At 41.1% G+C, this 13818-nt stretch overlaps 2 protein-coding genes across 2 annotated transcripts; one reads left to right on the top strand and one right to left on the bottom strand.

Annotated features, from left to right (window-relative positions):
* Positions 1-219: 219 nt before the first annotated feature.
* rbm42 (RNA binding motif protein 42) lies at positions 220-3544 on the bottom strand (the record flags this gene model as incomplete). The annotated part of the gene is made up of 11 exons (XM_025061541.1): positions 220-636; positions 734-830; positions 934-1031; positions 1163-1280; positions 1430-1573; positions 1738-1908; positions 2015-2169; positions 2492-2563; positions 2866-2935; positions 3023-3158; positions 3516-3544. Coding segments are annotated over 11 exons (1203 nt in total), but the record flags the coding sequence as incomplete, so codon positions are not given.
* Positions 3545-4772: 1228 nt separating this feature from the next.
* LOC103388719 (aldehyde dehydrogenase 2 family member) lies at positions 4773-13487 on the top strand. Its single transcript, XM_008323845.3, has 13 exons — positions 4773-4965; positions 6692-6796; positions 7046-7186; positions 7498-7577; positions 8549-8660; positions 9766-9894; positions 10311-10424; positions 11544-11646; positions 11910-12094; positions 12187-12351; positions 12554-12711; positions 12848-12962; positions 13192-13487. Exons 1-13 carry the CDS (start codon positions 4849-4851, stop codon positions 13222-13224), a joined length of 1557 nt encoding a protein of 518 aa, XP_008322067.1. The 5' UTR covers positions 4773-4848; the 3' UTR covers positions 13225-13487.
* The last annotated feature ends 331 nt before the right edge of the window (positions 13488-13818 follow it).

Genomic DNA, 13818 nt, shown 5'->3' with positions numbered 1-13818 from the left:
TTCTACTGATAACGCCTCCATTCATGTCTTCATTACACAGATGACTTTGGCTTAAATTCAAATATATGCTTCTAATTCAAATTGGTGTTTAAGAAAACTTCAGACTGTTGTATTAAACACAGTTAAAGACTGGAAAAACAACATTTTTCATCGACATCAATTTCTCATTAAGACTAGAACAAATCACAGTTGTTAAGAAGTGACAACTCAACACACGCATTAAAACTTAGAAATATTTGTTTTATTCAAGATGGCAAGAAGAAGAAATGATCACTGATACTAGAGACACTATGGGGCACTTAACACGCACACATTTTCAGACATGCACCTAGGTCTGTAAATTCATGTTTTCTGCAACATGATGCTCTGATAAGACTATGCAGATTAATCACAGTGAGAGATCTATGAGTCTGTTGTTGTACATGTGAACTGGTTTAAAAGCAAACTCTAGTTAATGTACAGTTTTCATTCCTTAGATATAATCTGGCGCTCACGTCTGAAAATATTTAAGACACACATACTTTTATCTTAACCCCAGTTTCTTCTTCTCTTTCTGTTTCTTGCGAACCACATCCATGTTGCGATCTTTCCACATGCTCTTCCGCAGTTTGATGGGCCGACTGCCGACATATTTTCCTAGAAAAGTAACAGATTGAACACTCTTTGCTGCACACAATGAAACCATTGAAATTCAGAGGTGAGAAATCTCAGACTGTGGTGTGAAGAGACTGACCGTTCATCTCTCTCATGGCTCTGACGTAATCGTTTGGATCCTTGAAGCTCACAAAACCGTAGCCTTTGGTCTTTCCTGTACGTTTGTCTCTCACCACCTGATGATAAAAATGTATGGACACAATGACCAAACCAATTCTGTGCCTTAGCAAAAAGTACAACAAAAACTTAACTGAAGGTATGAAGGTGCCAAAAACAAACCTTAGCTTTGAGAAAAGACGGGTATCTGCTGAAAGCTCTGGCCAGTATGTCATCGTTGACCTCGTTGCCCAGATCACCACAAAATATGCGAAAGTCATCTGCACCGTAACATCAAAGGATGGAATATAAACAGCACGTGTTACACTCATGAAATAGGCTTGAACGAGTTAAATCAAGAACTAATTAGTCAATATTGTCAAAGAGTGCCAGTGTGTGCAGCCGTCTGTACCTGATTCCCAATCCAGCAGACTGGCATCCTCCCAGGAGACTCCCGCTGCTGTACGGATGCACTTCTTCATTTTCTCCGATTTTGTTTTCTTCTTGTCCTCTGAGGTGTTTTCCACAGGCTGTAAGAATTACATGATCCTGAATTTTGTCTATTTTCAAGCAAGTTCTGATTTCAGTTGGGGACCCTCTTTGTCATCAACCATTCTTTAAAGTTAAAACAAACGTGCAGGTTTGAAATAAAGGGTCATATTATAGGAGTGGCTTGTACCTCACTGTGAACGGGCTCCGGCTCAGGCATGCTGGGCCCTATCACGCTGCTGCTACTGCTGATGTCGTCACTGTCCTTCTTGTCCAGCAGACCTGCAGCTTTAACCGCTGCCTGCTGCTCTGCGACACGAGCCGCCAGCTCTTCCTGAAAAACACAGATGCACACAAACCAAAATTCATGATCCAAAACAGGCAATCTGACTCAAAGGTTAGGTTAAAAAACTGCTATTAAAATAACACACATCACATGCATTGGTTTCTGTAAGCACTGTGTCACTGTAATGAAATAATAATAAAATGATCACAGACCATCCTGGCTTGCCTCTGAGCACGAACATCTATCCTCCTATTTCCGGCTGGAGCAGGAGGCGCAGAGTATACGGTGGGTGCTGCCTGGATGACAGACTGTGGGGGTTTGACCTGTGGAAGGGGTCCCTGTGGTCTTGGTGGGCCTGAGACCACAGAGACCATATCAGAGGCCTAGGGAATACACGCCAGTAACATTTGAACACAGTAAGATATTTAGTTAGAAAGAAAACGTTTAAAAATGTATAAAATAAAGCAGCTCTACATCCCCTTCTCTCACCTGAGGTGTAGGGGGCATGTGCTGAATGGATTGGGTCGGCCCTTGAGGCGTCGGGCCCTGCAGGGTAGGAGGGAGCATCATAGGTGGAGGGGGAGGAGGCCTGGGCAGAGGAGGTGCCATGGGAGGACCACGCATCATTTGCAACCTCTGACCGGCTGAGACCAGAGTATACATCACATTAACAGGTTACATTTATTAGACAAAGGCAGAGAATATTCTTAGAAAACCAGTGACCATATGGGATATATTTGCTCTTTTCTCTAGTATTTGAAGAATTACTTCTTCCTGGATATTTACTGTTATTGTTAAAAAGTAGTTTTGCAGACACTGCCGAATTGAGTATTGTATAGTTTCAAGGCCCTTATCAACGCTGAACTCAGCAGTTTTAACTTTTCACACAAACAAACAAACAGCTTATGTGCACTTTAGAGATGCACTGATCTTTTTTACACTAAATCTCTAGTGTGGTGATCTCACCAGGTCTCTGCAGGATGTGTGGGACAAAGGCAGGTCTCATCATTGGAGGAGGTGGTGGGCGAAGAGGTGGGACTGGAACAGACAATGGAAAAATAAAAATAATGAAATATTTTCATTATTTTATTCAACGGTACATGGCAGGAAGTTAAGTGGAATTGTCTGCACAATATTAAATAAAGCAGTAGGTTAAAGCTTTATTTTAGGAATATCAAAAGTGACAGATTTAAGGTCACAAAAAATTGGATCCTGTATGTACCAGAGATCAACAGGTAAATCCAGAGGTAGACAAAAATGCACCATTGCTAACTATTAGAAACCACTACCACCTCACATTTAGCTAAAACTCTTTGTGTACATGTATAGTTTTAAATTACCTGGTCCCACAAAGGTTGGAGGTGGTGGACCTCCAAAGCTGGCAGCTCTGGCCTCTAATGTCTGTTGGACCTGAGAGAGAAGATCAGTGCTTAGTTGCCCTGAGGGCGAGGACCACCAAGATCTGTCCACGTAGTCTTATCTCAATCATTTCCGAACCTGTCTGTAGGTGTTGGTGCCTATGATTGGTCGCACGACTTGAACAGCTGGAACAGCCAGAGCCATAGGCAGGGCCTCGATGACAGGTGTATTTCCCGTCACTGGTACTGGTCCGCCAAGAACCTCCTGCTCAAAACTTTAGCAAAACAAACAAAATTAGATTCTCAATGTTTAACCTTTAAAGACTGATTGATGATAAAGATGTGATGAACATTTGATTTACTCAAAAGGAAATTATTTTTGTTCACCCATATTTGTTATTTCAGATCTGAATTTGATGCACCAACAGTTTGCAACAATATTATAGTTCTCTAAATACCTACATAACATCGGAATATTTTAAATCTTGTGTATTTGTGTCTATGTATTAAAATTCTTTGAGTACAAAGTTTTTAAAGTGATCTCTTTGGACCCCAAGTGTCTTGGTAAATGACACAGCTACGTTTCAATGTATGCATATGTCATACTGTGATAAACAGCATATTATACTCACAGAGCCATTTCAGCCTCCATCTCTTCTAGACGATTTGAGCGCCATGCTGTTACAGAGAACGACAGTGATTAGACAATGGCCGCAGAAACGTTCAGAATGAAGAGATACAACCGAACTATTTTAATTTCGCCGCAGAGCCACATTTAAGGTTAAAGACGAACAGGTTTACGCTGAAAATAACATTTAGCAATTCTTCACTGCTAGCATCGTGAACAGATAAGTTCAATTAAAATAAAAAAATACTTACATTCATGTAAGACTTGGGCGTCTCTGATGAAAACGCTGTCTTTGCTCGGTCAAATGTGTTTTAGGAACCTAGAATGTTATTAAACCGCAGCAACTAGCCAGGCTAGAAGGCAAAGTAGCTTCGCCGTATCAAGGAGCTAAGATAACCTATAACACAGAGTCTTACCTGTCACCTTGTTCTATGCTAGTTTATTAAAAAATTGTAATAATACACTTCGTTTGGAGAGAATAGGCTAATAAAAACTCAATGCTTGAACTGAACTGCTCTACATTACGGCTCAGGAAGTATTTATCGTACTGTGAGGTCACGGCACCACCTGGCTTGTCGTTACTGCCCCCTAGTGGATAGGAGAACAGACCTTAGGGTTTTTTAGATTTTTAAACATAAACGGTTTTTCCTGTCTCGATTTGACCTCTTCTCTTTTTACAGCAGGTGGCGCTTCAGCCCTATTGTGGGCGTTGTAAAGAAGGCTGCTGTTCTACTGTCTACAAAGTACACAAAATGCCATAAGCAATTAAAACCATGTGAAAACCTAAGAAAGAAAAACACACTACAATGACTTGTGTCCTTTATCCTCCCTGTCATTGTTGTTTAACCGCGTAACAGTGATTAAGATGAATGAGAGCAAAAGACACCCGAGCTGTCTGTCACGTGACAAATAAAACGAATCTGCGAGAACGAATCTACGAGAACGACTTTGCGAAAACAAATATGTGACAACGAATCTTTGAACGACTCTGTGAGAACAATTCTGTGAACAAATCTGAAAGAACGAATCTGTGCAGCCCGAGCAGTCTATCACAAATGAAAAATCCTGGTAGAGGACAAGTGAATGTAAAACTCATTTTGACAATTAGTGAGACAATTCGCAGTGAGACAATTAGTGATTAATTCGCAGAGACTGATTCACTCGCAGTGAGTGATTAATTCACACAGAGAGTGATTCGTGAGTTCAAAACGAACGAATCTTTTACATGACTCGGAAGTCACGTTCATGATGAACGAATCACTCGCGAACGACACATCACTAAAAGTGGCCTGAGAACTGGAGATAGGGTTTGAGTGGTGCAGAAGCAAGACCCAAGCATGCTTCGATCCGTCCTCTCACGCTCTTTTCCAGGATTTGGACGTCTGTCATTACGTCCCTTTTCCGCCGCCGCTGTCCCCGCACCTAGTGGTCAGCCCGAGGTCCATTACAACAAGGTATGACTATGTTTGAGTGTCGGGGAGTTCCTGAGGCAGTAGTGATCAACAAGTGCGTGAAGACTCTGGGGTACTTGCACTGCTGGAAAAATTGTATGGTTTTTAGCTTCAGCGTTTCATTAATTCACTGCATTAATTCAGCGCCTTAATACCAAAGGACGATTTGCAGAGGCTCTAACTCCAAAAGGTTTCTGTGCCTTAGTATAGTACAGTATATTGTACAGTATAAAGTACAGTATATAGTGGTCGTAACAGTATAGTTACGATCTCCTCTAATGTCTTCAATAATAATAATAATAATGATAATAATAATACAATCTTTTGTTGTAACTCCCTGTGCAGCTCAACGCCATTTGTTTTACCATTTTATTTTTTTTTAAGTTTTTGATAATACCTTTGTAAAGCGAATTCGTAATTTATGGAGTGGATAATCTAAATAAATATGTTGTTTTTTATTTGAATAAAGATAATATAAAATGATTTAACTGAAATAATGTATTTGAATCAGATGCTGCAGTCTGTGTACAGACAGTTATGCTGATTGTATTTCTTATTTTATAACTTTTAACACACATTTGTTAGACCGCCTGATGACATAATGATAATCTGACACATTGTATTACAAAATCTTCGGAGTAAACTTTGTTGAAGTCTTTCTTAATCAGGTCAAAAGAATGGGTTTTGTTGATTTAACCACAGGAATCAGAGGATTATACATTCATTATCTAGACAAACTGCTGTTGCACAATCCTCTCCAGATAAGATGTGTTCCAGACTGTGATCAGGAATTGAAGTGAATTATTCACAGACTATCAACAACCGCTCATATGTCTTCTTTTGTCAGAAGCAGCAGATCAGCGCTGCACAGATCTCAGTTTTATTACAGTGTGAGGTGACACACTCCCTCACAGTGGGCAAACACGCACACACACACACACACACACACACACATCATAAATCCAAATCATCTTCTACATGTTAAATGAGTGCAGAGGTAATTGACCTTATGTTATTTTTGGAATACAGAATATCCCATATATGTTTTTAGGGCTTGTATCATGCTGTTATTTGCTGTTGTATTGACAGCCGTGTAGCTCTTCAGAAGCAACACTTTCAAAGCTGCATCTACGTTCTACCTAGAGCCTGTTATTTCTCAAGGACAGAAAGACACAAATTCACAAATGGAAAAATAACTTTGGGTCACATTTTAATCTTGAAAGTAAAGAGTAAAAATACTTAAAAGTGTTGGTGCAACATTATCTTTTTCTGGAAGTCTGTGCTTTGAAATATTTTTGCATTTGTTAAAAAAGTGAACATTTTATTAGAAGATTTTTATTTTATTAGAAGTTTATAGATGCACTGTCTCTTTAAGACCACATTCCTGGTGTGTGTTTCCTGTTTTTGCAGGGTTTAGAAGTTCACTATCAGATTGACAGGGTGGAGCTTCTCTGTAACTGGTGTTTAGCAGACACTTAATAGAAAGAAAACACCAACACTAATAACCAACCCAGCCCAGAGAATTCAGTTTCATTTAAGGTGAAGCTGCTGGTGAACTAGTTTTGCAAACATTAATTACATGAAATCCTGAAGCTGTTTAGGTTTAAAGTGAGGTGCATTGAGGTGCATGTCCAACACTGTTCTCTGTCTGTGCCAGTTAGTGCCCTCTCTGATTAAAACAAAAGTTCAAAATGAAGCGATAACCTCTGTGTCTGTTTTACTCTCCCAGCTGTTCATCAACAATGAGTGGCACGATGCAGTGAGCGGGAAATCCTTTCCTACCATCAACCCATCCACAGGAGAGGTCATCTGTCAGGTTGCAGAAGCAGATGAGGTAAAACAAATTTTGGTGCAAACAGAGGCCTCACTTCACATTTGTCACTGACTCGATAAAGGAAGGGTAAAGCAGGGGTGTCAAACACAAAGACAGCGGGTCACAACCGGCCAGCGGCAAGCTGGGGTGTTTGATCCGGCCCGCTTGATGAATTTTGGAAGTGAAAAAATGCACAAACACGTCACATTGGTGATGTGAACCTGTATACATAGAGATAATTATAATAATAAAAAATCTTAATATTTACAGGCAGATGTAAACAAAGCAGTGAAAGCAGCAAAAGATGCCTTTAAATTGGGATCACCATGGCGACGGATGGATGCCTCACATCGCGGCCTCCTGCTCAACCGCCTTGCTGATGCCATTGAGAGGGATTCTGCCTATCTGGCTGTGAGTCTTTGTATTTATTTTGTTCACCTCCAGAAATGTCTTCTCCAGGACCGTGTTGTAATTCAGGTGTCTCTGACCTCTCTCCTCAGAGCTAAATACAAATGCTTATTGTTCAATTTTCTCAGTAGCTATAATACAGGCATCATTGACAATGAACCATATAATGCCACCTTAACTTTAAACCCCCTCCAAGATGCTGTAAAAGTTCTCAAACACCTGGACAGTTTGTGTTGACTTCTTTGGCGATTAACTCGCTCAATAGAATTGCGCTTTAATGTTTGAAAATGTTGACATTTTGTTTTCACTACCAGGAACTGGAAACCCTTGACAATGGAAAGCCATACGCTGTCGCCTACATGGTGGATCTGCCCAATGTTGTCAAATGTCTCAGGTAGTACTGCCAGCTCACACACACGTTTGTGTACAAAGCAGTTACGTCAGTTACGAGGCTTCCTCAGTTCTAACTGACTGCTGGGAATATTCTGGTGTTTATACTCAATACCTGAAACGAGGGTTGTGGTACAAAGACAAATCATGTGACCACACCCAATTCCAAAGGATGTATCGTTGCCGTTGTTTGTAGTGTTACGATCAGAGACATTTATTCACTTATTTGACATACAGAGGGGCCTTGAGATACTAGCTACCTGAAATTCCAATTTTCCAAGTTCCAAGAGTAAGCACACTGTCGACACTGTCTCACTCACTGTCCCTCACTTGGTTATTTACCCATTGCTTTATTTCTCTCTTTCATTTTTTAGTTATTTTTAATGGGGAAAATTCAATCAACATACGCATGAATCGACATACGAGTGCTGCTGTGGCATGGATTAAACTGTATATGGAGGCCCCACTGTATATAGACACCTTGGCAATGTCTGAGAGCTGCCAGGTTGTAGGAATCAGAGGTGTTATCCATAACACTGAATGTTGTTTACCTTGTCTGTCAACACTGTTCCTTAGCGCCTCCTCTCTCTTTCCAATCGTCTCTCTTTCATGTGCCACTGTTTTATGCATGAACAGTTTCCTCATTCATTTAGTCTTTTTTGTGTTTAATTTACTTGAATGTTTTATGTATGGGATGTTGTTTTTGATGTCTTATTCTAGGCTGTCTTTTTAAAATCACCCCTCTGGGACAGATAAAGTGTTTTATTTATTAAATTAAATTAAATTAAATCATATGCATGACCAAAGGCATTGCTGTGGGGTTTTTTAATAGCTGTATTTAAAAAAAGGAAAATTAGCAACAGATTGGGCACAGGTCAAATGGACTGAACTCTTTCTCTTTGTGTCAAGATGAGATAAAGAATTAGAGCAAAAAGAAAATATTGTTCATACCTGAGTCCTTTGTGTTGCGTTCAGGTACTACGCTGGCTGGGCTGACAAGTGGGAGGGAAAGACCATTCCAATCGACGGGGACTTTTTCTGCTACACCAGACATGAACCCGTCGGAGTGTGTGGACAGATCATTCCGGTGAGAGACAAGCAGATGTTAAAGTAATTGATTGGATGGATGCACTAATGCAGATTAAATCGTACAAACAGACAAAGACAAGGGTTTTAAAACTCTTTGTAAACTATGAAGAAAATACTCCCTCAGAGTCACATGAAATATCTTTTATTCGATCTCAGGGGTGGACTATAAACAGCGCCTGGGACGGTATGTGCTGCTGAACAACATCCAGCTGGGGAATGCAAATAGTACACTTAAAGCTGCAGTGTACAACTGTTCTTGTTGTTATACTGCCTCTGTGTTTTTTCTACAGTTACAGACTTTAAAGTCGGCCACAGTCAGACTGATGGCAAATCAAAACTACTGAACACGTGGAAATTAACAAACACCATGTCACAAAAATAACAAAATTGTGCAATTTTGATTTACTGTTGTACAAAGTGCAATTCAGCTAATGACAAATGTGCAGTTCCCTGATAAAAAGGTGCAATATTCTCACCAGGACAATACTCAAAAAGACTCTTTCTCTGCCCTCACCCTTTCTCTCTCTCTCTCTCTCTCTCTGCACCCTCTCCCCCCATCTCACAATCCCAGAACTAGACCATTTGGTACTCACTATTTACTACTGTTATTATTTATCACTCCATTATTGTCTCCAACGTTGCCCTCTCCTGCTGGTCGGTACTTGAAGTTACAACTGTATTTTCTTCCACTTCTTGCTTGACAATAACGACTTACCCCCCAATGCTGTACACTGTTTTTTTACATCTTTCATATATTTTTTTATATTTCCTATTTCTATACACTGCTTTATACAACTTAAAACTGTTGACTCTTAGAGCCCTGATGGATTATGCACAAATGGCAAATAAAAACCTTGAACCTTGAACCATGAACCATGAAAACCTAATGATGTTTAAACTCTGGAGTCAGAGAGCACGGGGTCAAAAAGAAAACGGATTTTATTGCTTCCTTAACAATGTTTATACTTTGATTATTATGGCAAACAAACATGGAAATGAAGGTGTTAGTGTGCACCTGTCACTGTGTGTTTGAACCATGCAGGTTACATTACATCTATAGGATGAAGGTTTGGATCCTCACTCTCTACCTTTCTCTTTCACAGTGGAACTTCCCTCTCCTAATGCAGTCCTGGAAGCTGGGCCCGGCCCTCGCCACCGGCAACACTGTGGTGATGAAGGTCGCGGAGCAGACGCCCCTCACAGCTCTCTATGTGGCCAGTCTGATCAAAGAGGTACCAGGTTTCTTTTTGCTCCTTTACAATGACGTCGTAGTGCTCACCCTGTTGTGACAGTAGTGTTTGATCTGATCACATTCCTGACCTGCTGTTGTATAGAACTGCTAGGTTGTTACAAGGGAAACCTTGGAAGCATGATTTTTTTTTTACCTCCTAAAGTGCTAAAATATGATTAGAAATACTACTGTACACCACTGGAACCGGTCCCTAAGCTGTCACCCACATCACATGCTTTTGTAACATTTATGTTAGGACAAACTAGGCATTGCCCTTTGAATGGTACTTCTGTCTGAGTCACATCAGCACAGTAATGTCTTGTAAAGAAGCGGTGCCTGTTGTACTAAGAGTTAAAACCCACAGCTTGGCCTTCTAATGGTTTCAGAACTTGTTCCATGATTCTTTTCTTCTTCAAGGTGGGCTTCCCTGAAGGAGTCGTGAATATCCTGCCCGGCATGGGACCTTCAGCAGGTGCTGCCATTGCGAGGCACATGGATGTTGACAAGGTTGCTTTCACAGGATCTACAGAGGTACTGAGCTTTATTTGTGTTTAGTCAGTGTTGATTTACATGTGGGTAAACACAGCAGACAACGAAATTTGATGTTGTTGATGAAAGAAAACGGCAGCTGATGACAAAGGTGAAAGGTGTATGTAAATCAACAGGGAATCCAAACGTGTATAAAGATGACTCTGCTTCCAGCTGTAAGGACAAACACAAACCTGTATTGAAGGGGTATTCCAGGTTTACTGCACTGCTCCATTGGACATTTTTTCCACTGCACACTCACAGTGAAATAGTGAGGCTACAAGGAGCAGAGGTGGTGAAGGTGCAGGAATTTAGGTACTTAGGATCAACTGTTCAGAGCAGAGGAGACTGTGGAAGAGAGGTGAAGAATAGAGTACAGGCAGGATGGAACAGCTGGAGAAAAGTGTCAGGAGTGATCTGTGACAGAAGAGTGTCAGCTAAGGTGAAGGGAAAGGTTTACAGGACAGTGGTGAGACCAGCCATGATGTATGGTTTAGAGACAGTAGCAATAGGCAGAAGACAGGAGGAGGAGCTGGAGGTGGCAGAGTTAAAGATGCTAAGATTCTCTTTAGGAGTGACAAGAATGGACAGGGTCAGGAATGAGGTCATTAGAGGGACAACACAGACAGGAAGGTTTGGAGAAAAAGCTAGAGAAGCCAGATTGAGATGGTTTGGACATGTGCAGAGGAGGGACAGTGGATACATTGGTAGAAGAATCTTAGAGATGGAGGTACCAGGTAGGAGAAAGAGAGGAAGACCAAAGAGGAGATATATGGATGCAGTGAGGGAGGACATGCAGATAGTTGGAGTCAGAGTAGAAGATGCAGAGAACAGGGAGAGATGGAAATCAATGATTTGCTGTGGCAACCCCTGAAAAAAAGGGACAAAGCCGAAAGAAAAAGAAGAAGACACTCAAAAACATGATGGAAGTGACAGGACTGTTTTTTGTTGCCTAGTATTTAGTGAAAGCCTACATTAATGTCTTGGTGTGTCTCCTGGTTCCAGCATTTGTCAACAGACATGCTTCAATAAAACTATTCCCTCTGACTGTAACACCTTTCATCCTGGTGTTTGTGTTTGTTTTCTTTAACAGATGCCATTTGATCTGTGCTTTTCCCTCAGGTGGGTCATCTGATTCAGCAGGCCTCAGGCAGCAGTAACTTGAAGAAGGTCACTCTTGAGCTGGGAGGAAAAAGCCCTAACATCATCTTGTCTGATGCTGACAGTGGGTATACTGTACCAGTGTGACCTTCTGCTGTCATGTGTTAATAACTGCAATAGTGTATTCTCGTAGACATGTAAGCCAAAAAAGAAATATATGAATTGCTCTGGAGGTGATCCAAATACCAAGAAAACTCATTCACCCCGGGCAAAAACGGCAGCTCTGGGGTAAAGACATGTCTGACATGTCTGACATGTCTGGGGTAAAGACATGTCTGGCATGTTTCCAACAGACAGATTTTTTTTTTTCTCTCTCCCCCCCTTCAGTGGAACACGCGGTGGAACAGGCCCACTTTGCCCTGTTCTTTAACCAAGGCCAGTGCTGCTGCGCCGGCTCTCGTACCTACGTCCAGGCAGACATTTATGATGAATTTATGGAGCGCAGCATTGAGAGAGCGAAGAAACGGGTGGTGGGAAATCCCTTTGACCTGAAGACTGAGCAGGGACCTCAGGTAACTTCTTCATCTCTGTCACAAACACAGTTTTTATCTATTGATAATCACTGACTTCTGACTCTATTCTTCCTATCTGTCCTCCTCTGAAGGTGGACCAGGAGCAGTTTAACAAGATTCTGGGCTACATCAGCAGTGGGAAGAGAGAAGGAGCCAAGCTCATGTGCGGCGGAGGAGTGGCAGCAGACCGAGGCTACTTCATCCAACCTACAATATTCGGAGATGTCAAGGACAACATGACCATCGCCAGAGAGGAGGTGGGATGAAATCCATGAACTGGAACCCAAAAAACTATTTTAACGGTCTCTCTGGTTTTTCCTTGGTCAACGGGGGGCAATAATAATAATATTCCTGACAGTTAAAGTCTATGGTGTACCTGACAAAAGGACACATGCAAAGGATCGAAATCTATTATCTGGTTTGTGTTGTGGTTTATTTTTTTGGCATGTTCCTTTGCAGATCTTTGGGCCAGTGATGCAAATCCTTAAATTCAAAACCCTCGAGGAGGTGGTGGAGAGAGGCAACGACACCAAATATGGCCTGGCAGCTGCCGTGTTTACGAAGGACTTGGATAAGGCCAACTACCTTTCCAGCGCTCTCCGTGCTGGAACATTCTGGTAGGACCACCACAAAAATCTCACACACACTGATTTTAGAGTTATGAGTGAATGCACTTAGATTGTCGTTCTTTGTCATATGCTTCACATTTGCCGTTTTTTTTACCAGCTGGGATCTTCATTTGTTTGTTTCCAGGATTAATTGTTATGACGTGTTTGGGGCTCAGGCTCCATTTGGAGGTTACAAAGCTTCAGGTAGCGGCAGAGAGCTGGGAGAGTACGGCCTGGAGGCCTACACCGAGGTCAAAACGGTAATGTTAAACATGAATGCATTTCTATATGTTGTTGTAAAAATGCTGCAGCATAACCAAAGTTGTGAAACATCATGTGGCTCTTCATCCAGATGGGGTCACCACAGTTTTTCTTACGTCACACTGGCACTCAAGAGTCTAAGTTTATTATTTAGAGCAGAAACAATGTCCAGCTGTGTTGTCTCTCTATGGGTAATTTATTTTCTTGTGCTTTTGTCTCTATTATCAGGTGATCATGAGGGTTCCACAGAAGAACTCTTAGACGTGTGCAGTGAGTGAAGAGCAGACGCAGGTGCGTCTAAAGTCTTTGCTCTATTTAGACCACATGACACATTCCTCTTACAAAAGGGTTCAATTTGATCAATTCTAGTATTGATGTGTACTAAACTCATGTACTGAATTGGAGAATGAAAATATTAATGGCTTTGTTATTAAGAATTTATTAAGACATATTCTTGACTATTTTTCCACATCCTAAATGTTCTTTCTGGTTGGGTGAAGTAAAGAATACCGGTATCTGTTGGTGATCTGTTGAGCCTGAAATGTCTTATTTTTCAGAATAAATACATTGTCAAGTATGCGTGTTCGTTTTCTTTACACAGCCAACAAGCCAACTCGAGTCAGTAAATATAAACTAAACAGAAACAAAATTCATTAAATGTTCACCCATTCAATTGTTTATTATATGACCTTTAGTAAAATCAAACCAATTGCTGTTTGGGTGAAAATGATATTGTATTGTGAGTGTGTTACAGAGAGGTCATTATGCAATGTGTGCAGCATTTTGGACAAATGTTTGGTAAATGTCAAACGCACTGTTTAAGTATCAATGGTGTCGTTTAAACCTAATGTGTTC

Source organism: Cynoglossus semilaevis, chromosome 13, assembly GCF_000523025.1.
Source record: "Cynoglossus semilaevis isolate Cse_v1.0 chromosome 13, Cse_v1.0, whole genome shotgun sequence".
NCBI classification, from domain to species: Eukaryota; Metazoa; Chordata; class Actinopteri; order Pleuronectiformes; family Cynoglossidae; genus Cynoglossus; species Cynoglossus semilaevis.
Note: the sequence above shows the minus strand (reverse complement) of the source record. Positions and strands in the feature narration are given on the sequence as shown.

Bases quoted from the DNA above. Each gene is read 5' to 3' on its own strand.
- LOC103388719 (XM_008323845.3), top strand. From the start codon at position 4,849: ATGCTTCGATCCGTCCTCTCACGCTCTTTTCCAGGATTTGGACGTCTG. The intron at 4,966-6,691 runs GTATGACTATGT...TTACTCTCCCAG, and splicing joins CCGAGGTCCATTACAACAAG to CTGTTCATCAACAATGAGTG. The intron at 9,895-10,310 runs GTACCAGGTTTC...TTCTTCTTCAAG, and splicing joins TGGCCAGTCTGATCAAAGAG to GTGGGCTTCCCTGAAGGAGT.